Source organism: Ostrea edulis, chromosome 4 (genome assembly GCF_947568905.1).
Source record: "Ostrea edulis chromosome 4, xbOstEdul1.1, whole genome shotgun sequence".
NCBI classification, from domain to species: Eukaryota; Metazoa; Mollusca; class Bivalvia; order Ostreida; family Ostreidae; genus Ostrea; species Ostrea edulis.
The window spans coordinates 45285662-45296158 of NC_079167.1; the positions used below are offsets into that span (position 1 = coordinate 45285662).

The 10497-nt window shown below is 36.0% G+C and overlaps 1 protein-coding gene across 4 annotated transcripts in view; it reads right to left on the bottom strand.

Annotated features, from left to right (window-relative positions):
• LOC125645726 (ankyrin-3-like) overlaps positions 1-10497 on the bottom strand; it is a 139645-nt gene that overhangs the window by 44289 nt on the left and 84859 nt on the right. For all 4 annotated transcript variants that reach the window (XM_048871519.2, XM_048871517.2, XM_048871518.2 and 1 more), the window contains one exon: positions 5426-5566. In XM_048871519.2, coding sequence (XP_048727476.1) covers positions 5426-5566 — 141 coding nt within the window. The remainder of the gene's footprint in view (positions 1-5425; positions 5567-10497) is intronic.

Here is a 10497-nt window from a genome sequence, read left to right on the forward strand (position 1 = left end):
TTTACCTGTAAAAAGTTATTGAGATCGACCGATATCGCCAAAAAATCGACTCTACAGGCGAGCCATTAGGACCATAGGCGTATTTCTTGATATCAATCGATAGATCTCGATAAACTGAACAACTTTTGTTCAATATGTTCTTACAAAATATTTACCAGTTACAAGTTTTTGAAATCGACTGATATCGACAAAAATCGACTCCACAGGCGAGCCATGAGGCCCACAGACCCATTTTTTGATATTGATCGATAGGTTATGACACATTGAACAACTTTTGTTCAATAATGCTTTTCAAAAAATATGTCGTTTTAAAGATATGAGGCGTCAAATATTTACGATTTTGGCCCTTAAAATCTCTAATTACGTAACATATGACCTACTTTTTGATTTGATAAGATCAAGCTCGTTGAGATGAACATTTCCGCTTCTACAACTTATTATAAAATATTAATAGTTTCTGAGATTTTCTCAAAAACATTTGGACCCTTCTGAACCCCTAATTTAAAGGGCCAGCCCGATTTGCTTGATATCGTAAGAAAGGCCTTGTCATTTTAAACATTTTTTGCTGAACAAGTATTTAGAAATTCTTTACCGTTCTCGAGTTATCTCTACAAGAAATATTTAGGGGCCAAACTGTAGCTCCCTAACGGGGCCACATAGGGAAAAAACGAAATGTACATATTGTTTAGATTATCATTCTGAACAACTTTTGTTCAATAATGCTTTTCAAAATATTTGTCATTTTCAAGATATGAGGCGTCAATTATTTATGATTTTGGCCCTTAAAATCCCTTATTACGTAACATATGACCTACTTTTTGATTTGATAAGAACAAGCTGGTTTAGATGAACATTTCCGCTTCAATGACTTATTACAAAATATTAATAGTTTCTGAGATATTCTCATAAACCTTTGGACCCTTCTGGGCCCCTAATTTAAAGGGTCAGCCCCTTTTGCTTGATATCGTAAGAAAGGTCATGACATTTCAAACATTTTTTGTTCAACAAGTATTTAGAAATTCTTTACCGTTCTCGAGTTATTTCTAGAAGTAATTTTTAGGGGCCAAACTGTAGCTCCCTAACGGGGCCACATATGGTAAAAACGAAATATGCATATTGTTCAGATCATCATTCTGAACAACTTTTGTTCTTTATTGCTTTTCAAAATATTTGTCGTTTTCGAGATACAAGGGGTAAAAAAATTATGGTTTTGGCCCTTAAAATCCCTTATTACGTAACATATGACCTAAATTTTTATATGAATAGATTTGGATTGTTGAGATGAACATTTTTTGTTCTTTGACTTATACCAAAATATTAACGATTTTTGAGATATTTGATGTAGACTTTGAGCCCTTCTAGATCCCTAATTTAAGGGGCTAGCCCCTAAATCTTGATATTTTCGAAAAGATCTCGTAAATGTGCACAACTTTTGTTCTACATGTCTTAACAAAATATTTGCAAGAAAAAAGATATTGGAGATCAAAGGTCAAAAATCGCCGAAATCGGCGAAACATTTTGGCATCCATTTTTTCAGGTCCAGGCGAGCGTTTAGGCAAATCGCCTCCGGTAAAATCGAATTCCCCACAAATCTTCTAAAATGTTTACTCTATCTTGTGTAGAAATTTCAAGACTCTAGCTTCAAAACTAACGGAGGAGATGCGTGGACAACAAGGCCCTTCAAAAAGTCACTAAAAGAGAGATAACTCCTGACCGGAAGTGACGTCAAGCACGAAATTTTGCAAGCAAAGTCTCGTCACCAAAAGACATCTTTCCTGAAAATTTCGTGAAAATCGATCGAGAAATGGCTGAGAAAAACGCGTGTACTACCAAGGAAAATAATAATAATAATAATGAAGAAGAAGAACGCGAACAATAATAGTAAGGTCTTCCGCAGGAGACGGAAGACCTTAATAATAATAATGAAGAAGAAGAACGCGAACAATAATAGTAAGGTCTTCCGCAGGAGACGGAAGACCTTAATAATAATGAAGAAGAAGAACGCGAACAATAATAGTAAGGTCTTCCGCAGGAGACGGAAGACCTTAATAATAATAAGAAAAGTGAAAAATCAACAATAGAATAATAGAAGGTTCTTCCGCTGAAGACGGAAGACCCTAATAATAATAATAATAATAAGAAACAGAGTAAAAACAATATGTTCCCAAACTTTGTTTGGGGAACATAATAAGAAACAGAGTAAAAACAATATGTTCCCAAACTTTGTTTGGGGAACATAATTATCTCCCTTAGACAATGGTAAATACATACGGTCATAATAAGAAAGATGATGACATTCAAACAGACAGACAAAGTGACATGACTCCAAAATCTATAGGTATCTTCCTCTTATTGTATAGTATTTCTGAAAACTGTTTGAGTTATCATGTCACAAAGAAAGTGTTCATAATAACAAAGATAATGACACACATACAGACAGACAGACAAAGTGACATGACCCCAAAATCTATAGGTGTCTTCCTCTTATAGTAAAATATTTCTGTACAAAATTTGACAACTGTACAATGAAAACTGTTTGAGTTATCATGTCACAAAGAAAGTGTTCATAATAACAAAGATCATGCCATACAGACAGACAGACAAAGTGAAATGAACCCAAAATCTATAGGCTTCTTCCTCTTATTGTACATTATTTCTGTACAAAATTTGAAAACTGTACGATAAAAACTGTTTGAGTTATCGTGTCACAAAGAAAGTGTTGACGGACGGACGGACAATGTGATTACTATAGGGCTTCCCGCATTTCATGTGGGGCCCTAATAATAATATCATTAAACTGTATGTAAATTTACATTAGTCACAACTAACCTACCTAACTAACCAAACTTTTATTTACAAATATTGGGTTGGCTGAAATTTGCACAGTGCATGCCTATCCCTATGAAAATTGAAGTAAATCTGACAGTTATTTGAAATGTGACAGTTCTATATGCTTGTGTTAAAAGTTGTAATGCCCACAAGTTTTCATTTATTTGCATCTTGTAATCTATTGATTGTTGCATTTGTTTGTGTTTGTGTTATTTTATTTTTATTTCTCAATTTATGTTGGACTTGCACTATCAATTCACACATGCGCAGATAGGAGTTATTTCTGCCACGGCAGTACTAACCTCTGAGGGGTTAGTACTGCTGCGGCAGAAATAACCTCCTAGGGGTTAGTACTGTCACGGCAGAAATCACTCCTATCTGCGCATGCGTGGCATTTAATATCAACAATTTCTCATTACTCTATCCATATGGCATGGGAATTCACCCCCTATGAATAAGACTTCTCAGTTACAACGGCAAAGTGCACTGAAATACCGATCAAAGGTCGTGCCGCTTCCACGGATGTTGACATGTTTCAATTTAATTTTTGCACTAGAACCTGTGTCCGTACGATCAACATCACAAGAAACGACAATAAAAGCATGATATATTCAGAAAACCCATGTATCTGCGGCGAAGATGTGATGAAATCCAAACCAGTCCTCTTCCCCGATGTAAACACAGCCACAGCAGACACAGCTCAGCGTCATTTCCGCTTAGGATCTGACGTCGCATTCGCCCAGAAAAAATTTCCTATTCTAAATATCTAAGTTAAATTCTATTGTTCAGCAACAGTATACAACAAGATGTGTTCTTCAAACTTCAATGCCCTCAAAAGTGCATACAATGATGAAAGGCTTTAAATAATAGGTGTATTAACATTAAAACATCAAAAGATATGACTAATTTGGACTCACCTTAAAGTCATAACCCAAGGATGTGAAATTCACCATTTTTTGTACATCCTTTTCTGCTATTCCTAAGTATGCATTTAGATTTTATACACTATAAGCAAACTTACACATAAGTACTATATACTAAGTTTGGCCCCACCCTGGGTTCAAAACCCTTACTCTGGGGAAAATCAAATTTACAATCTTGGTAAAAGACTACCTGCTCTATCCATTTAGTTTCAATTTAGAATCAAAAGCACTATTAAAGAAAATGTTATTTAAGTGTTTTACACATACACACTATATAACAAGTTAAGCCCTGCCCTGGGGTCAACCCCTACCCCAGGGACATGAAATTTACAAGTTTGGTAGAGGCCTTCCTGCTCTACATCACTATGCATTTAGTTTTTCTTACATGTGTGTAGTTCTTGAGAAGAAGATTTTTGAAAATTGGTCATTTTTGGTCATTTTTTGCCCTGCCCCTAAAGCCTCACGGGTGCAGGAATCCTGAAATTTGCAATTTATGTTCCCTTTCTTCCTAAGATGTTTCATACTAAATTCGATAAGAATTGGAATAATAGTTATCAAGAAGAAGTTAAAAAATGTCTATTGTTCACAAACTTAATAACTGACCATTTTGGCCCCACTCTGATACCAAAACCCCTACCCCTGGAATAATCAAATTGACAATTTTGGTAAAGGACTACCTCTTCTTTCTAAATATCTATTTACTTTCAATTTAGTATCAATAGCATTAAAGAAGATGTAATTTAAGTGTTTTACACATAAACACTATATAACAAGATTTGCCCCGCCCTGGGGTCAGAACCCCTACCCCAGGGATCATGAAATTTACAAGTTTGGTAGAGGCCTTCCTGCTCTACTTCACTATGCATTTAGTTTTTCTTACATGTGTGTGGTTCTTGAGAAGATTTTTGAAAATTGGTCAATTTTGGGCGGTTTTTGCCCCACCCCTAGGGCCCCAGTGGTGCTGCATGGAGTCCTGAAATTTACAATTTATGTCCCCTTTGTCCAAATGATGCTTCATACCAAATTTGAAAAGAATTGGACTGGTAGTTATTAAGAAGAAGTTAAAAATGTTCCAATTGTTAACGCACTGACGACGGACAACGACGGACGAAAACCAATTGCAATAGGTCACTTGAGTTTACTCAGGTGACCTAAAAATATTGTCAAGAGTTGTTTTGAAATTGAGCTAAACACCAAATTACGAAATAGTGAGGTCAAGGTCACAAGGAAGGTCAAGGTCATAAAATAATGCCACAGTTGAATTGCTACCACTAATATGCATCAGTGTAAGAGTTTTCATAAAAATATTGTCAATAGTTGCTTTGAAACTGAGCTAAAAATCAAATATGGAAAAGTGAGGTCAAGGTCACAGGAAAGGTCAAGGTAAAAATTTTTGATGCAGTTGAATAGATGATACCAATATGTATCAGCATGAAAATATCTTGAATAGTTTCTTTAAAACTAAGCTAAACACAGAAGTGTGACGGAAGGACGGAAGACGGACATGACAAACACTATATGTCCAGGCCATATTCATGGCAAGGCATAAAAAATTACACATGTCGGTGTCGTGTGTTTGAACGACATCTTCAGGTTCTCTGGTTTTTACAGAGAATGAGTCATAAAGTGTTTTTCTAAAGTGTATCTCTGAAGCATGCATACTGCCCTAGTACCTAAGTTTCCTGCAAAGGCACTCTGATACAGAGCTGTCCAGCCCTGTGAATCCTGTTTATTGATGTCAGCCCCTCTGTTGATTAGACTCTTCACAATGTCCATGGCCTGCTGGTCGAACTCTCTACCAAACACACTGGAAACTGCGAGATTACAAAACAAAAGTATAGCGTCTTACAACTTTTAGGCTCAGTATCATATGAAAGAACAAGAGGCCCATGGGCCACATTGCTCACCTGAGTCACCTTGGCCCATATCTGATGAATTTCCATAATGTATGTAAAACCTTAGTCCCTATTGTGTCAGAAAGCTTTCAATGTCAACTTCTTTGGCCCAATGGTTCTTGAGATTTTCCCTATGTATTTGTATGTTCCCCTATTGTGCCCCCAACCTAGCTACCCCCAGAGGCTATAATTTGAACAAACTTGAATCGACACTATGTCAGGAAGCTTTCATGTAAATTTCGACTTTTCTGGCTTAGTGGTTCTTGAGAAGAAGATTTTAAAAGATTTCCAAATTTAATATATTTCTATGTAAAACTTTGATCCTCTATTGTGGCCCCAACTTACTCCTGGGGGCCATGCATGATTTGAGCAAACTTGACCCTGTACTATGTTAGGAAGCTTTCATGAAAATCTTAGCTCTTCTGGCTCAGTGATTCTTTAGAAGAAGATTTTTAAAGATTCCCTTACGGAATTGCAGTATATGCTGCTTTGGTGCTGGAAGTACACTTTATTTGCACTGCAGATATGAAGTACAAATACAGCACAGTATGGGATAGTGTACTGCCAGGCAGCATATGCTGCTTTGGTGCTGGAAGTACACTTTATTTGCACTGCAGATATGAAGTACAAATACAGCACAGTATGGAATAGTGTACTGCCAGGCAGCATATGCTGATTTTGTACTGCATCTGTACAGAAAGTGTACTGCAAAATGTTTACTTTGTTTTGCCAGGAAACTGTATATATGCTGATTATGTGCTGCAATATGACTAACCTTGTACTGCAAAATCTTAAACAGATTCTTACAGGGCTGCATTTTCTTACTCGTGATGCTGGCACTAAAAGCTGACCCAATGTGTGCTGCTTTTGTGCTGGTTTTTATTTTTCAAAATCATGCATTAATATATATATAAGAAAGGTATCACATTTTGAGCTTAGTATTATTCAATGTACAGCACATCAATTTAAAGGCCGAGGTTTTCGACCGGTCGGTTTTCCTCAGGTAAGTTAAGTGCGGAGCGGAGCTAATTTAAGGCAGGTGTGAAGCCCCGAGCCCGAGGAAACCCTGTTAGCTTGTATATACCGTCCCAAATACACAAGATGTTATCTGTGTTACCTGCATTACCTGTACGTTTTTGTAAGATAGAAAAATTCATGAAAAATTAGGCAGAGTATTCTTTATTTTAAGTTTTCTTGTATCCATTTGACTTCCTCCGCCAGATACCCGGTATCCAATGATGGACTGCCAAACATAGTTTCCGACGGGAGTTCCTGCGTACTGCGGTAGATTTTCTGTCTATGTACAGCTGATGTACTGATCATCGTCCCACGCCCTGTGATGACTACATGTATATATTCCAAAACTGCTCAGAAAGTTTAATTCAGTTTGAATTAGTTTTTCTGGACGGCACACCAGAATTCTCTGGTTACCAAAGTTGTCTCTGTGACTCGTCCATAATGCATGACCTACCAAAACAGTCAGGACATTCGGATTTTCTGACAGTTCCTTCGATAACTGGATCCCAATACCAACCATCACACGCAAGAAAGAGCCCTTATAGCGGCTAACTTCTTTTCCGATAAGTTGACAGTTACATCAATTTAATTAAATTTAGATGTTAGCTAGATCCACTCGCGTACTCGCATACATATGTATGCGCGAATACGCGAGCGGATCTAACATCTAATTTTAATTAGATTGCAGTTACATGTACGTTTGTCGCCATGTTTTGAGGGAAAATTACGCTTATAAATTTTCAACTGAGTATAAACAAAATTTCATTAACGTACAATGTATTTACTCATAATTAATCTGTTTAGCATAAAATCGATGTCCGTGTAAATTAAAATATTCTAACAATCCATAATAATTATTATCAATCCGTACCCATTCCTAAGCAAAACCTACTATATTCTATTATAATTGATGTAATTGTATGCAAAATTTACTACTATATTGTATGTCACTATCTATACATGAAAATTCCCTCTCCAGTTAAATTACGCGGTAATAGCATCAAAAGATTGCACGGGCACCTCGATCACCAGGTAAGATAGATTTAAGGTATACACAAAGACTAGTAACTAGATGTCCATCAATTTCTAGCATCCAATGTGAAGCTCAATTTCTCCTGATTGACAAGGGTTCACAGGCCAGGTAAATTTGAAGGCGGTGCTTATTTTCTCGGTCTTTAAAACCACTTCATCATTGTCATTCTTTTAAAAAAAACAACAACAAAAAACAATATTCTTTCCTAGTATATTGTGACTTATTGTCTATGTTGTTTTATCATGTAGAACATTTTGTGGCCTCAAAAATGAGTATCCAAAATTGCCCGAGTGAACAAGGTTGATTGTTGCATCCTTGCAGTGAAAATTGTCGATCACCTATTCCATTTTTAAAGACTGCATGATAATTATATAGCATACGATGTACATATTCGTTCATCCCTATAGTAATACCAGAATACCTACCAACTTCAATCATTAATTTTTAAATATATTTTATGAGCTGATATCCGTAACTTACAAATAGATCTTCTAATATCAAAATTTTGAATTTTATTAAGGTAGTTCTCAAAACATGTTTACATTTAATTATCAGGTACTTAGTTGCCATTTGAGTAGAGAAAATCAGTGGGCCTAAGTCAAGGAGAGAGTAGAGACCATGAAGGCTGGTAAATTGGTGGTAAATTGTTGAAATGGGACACATTGATAAGGAATATGGATTGTAATGTGTGTGTACAAGAATTTATTGCACTAATTTTTTGCTTGATGACAGTTTACCTTAATTTTGAACAGAATTGAATATTGAGCCTATAATAAGTTGAATACATTCATACTATAGATATAAATAGTTATTTTTATTATTATCTTTTTAGTATATTTAGATCTACATCTTTAATCATGTTTCTATCTGAACCAGGGTCTTTGTATACATTTATGAATGTATGTTTAATGCGTTTAATCCTAAATATATATGCATTAATTGATATAACATTTGTTGTTTTACATTTTGATATCTTCCGCAAAGTAATTAAGGCACTATATAGAACACATTTGTGCTTTAAAGCAGCGCAGTTTTGCAGCCTAACTGCAGTCCTAATTTAAATATTTGAAACAGGCTGCAATGGCATGCGCTGCAAACCAAATGTCCATATTTGGTATCTTTTTTGCAGTACAAATGCAGTCCTAATTTAAATATTTGAAACAGGCTGCAACTGTGCTGCAAACCAGATGCCCATATTTGGTATGATGTACTGCTTAGCAGTACTAAAGTAGTACTGCAGGCCAGTATCTACTGCAGAGCAGTACACATGCCATCTGTACTGCAAATCAGCATGTACTGCAGAGCAGTACATATGGCAACTGTACTGCAAGTCAGCACATGTGCTGCAAGACAGCATATATACCCTTACCAAAATGTAAAGTTTGCTGCAAATTTGCTGCAAGTTTGCGGCAAACAAATCAGTGTGCCAGAGCTGTTTGCCAGAAGTGTGTCACCATAGCAGCACACAGTATGCCACTAGTAGCACAGTGTGCCACTAGTGGCACAGTGTGCCAAAAGTGCACCACAACTTTTCCTAAATGAAACAATGTGCCAGAAGTGCACCACAACTTTTTCTTTGGTATTCAGAATCAAAACTGTGTGCCAGAAGTACACCGCAACTTTTTCTTTGGTATTCAGAATCGTGTGCCAGAAGTTCACAACTTTTTTCTTAAAATTTTAGAACTGAAACAGCAAGGACACCAAAGTTCACAACTTTTTCTTGAATATTTAGAATAAAAGAGCCATTTCAATATATGCATCACAACATTTTCTATAATACAGTGGAACCCCGTTATTACGTTCCCCCTTTAATACGTTAGTCCGCATATTACGTTGGAATTTCAAAGCACAAAACCATTTCTTAACAAACCTATATAAAATAGACCTCGTTATTACGTTGTCCTAAGATGCCGGGACTCGATCGGTATTACGTTGTAAAAATTCCGACAAAAATGTAATAAACCCCTAATTATTCAATAATGATTCTCAAAATAATAAGCCATTCACACCTTGACTGCCTGAGGCAGTCACCACGTAAATTTCCTGGTCTGTTTGGGGATTAGAGACGCTTGACTGATCACGCTTCGATAGATCTAGTGACATCAATACAGGTGAATAAACCGTATCGAAGTCAGTGATAAACAATTGTTTATTTAGACATCATACTCCATGAAATTTACTTCATTTTTCATATTTTGATTATCAAAGAAATAATTTCTCAACCTCCTGAGTGTTCAGCATAGTGTGATTATCTTCGCTATTAAAACTCTATTTACGGACAGCTTTGGTACCAAACATGAAAGACAAGATTTATCGTAGCAATGTTAAACCGCTTGGGTAACTTCTTGGACATAGGTGACTAAAGGTGTTCAATTAAAAAATTGTCCGTTGTTTGGACATGCAGCTTGGGTGTTCGTAAATCTCGTCCATACACATACACCAATCAAACTGTCCTGTGTTATCGGCCGATTTGTGCACGGCATTTACCTCAATGAATATTCTAAAATCCCTTGATGCACACGTGATTTTAGTGCCATCATTTAGCGTAATAAATGAAATCTTTGTGCATCATTTTATTTTTTTTTAAATTATTACAATCTTAGTATTTGTTTTAAAAAACTAGCTATGAATTATGAATTAGTTTCTAAATAGCAGAAAATTTAAACAAACGAGATAATAACAGCATATTTACGAAAGATAAATACAAGACTAGAATTTTCGGCCGTCTTCGTACTTTCACGCGATTGGTCGAATTTCCAAAATCTGTAGCTCTCAAATTTGATTGGTTGAATGTGTGACG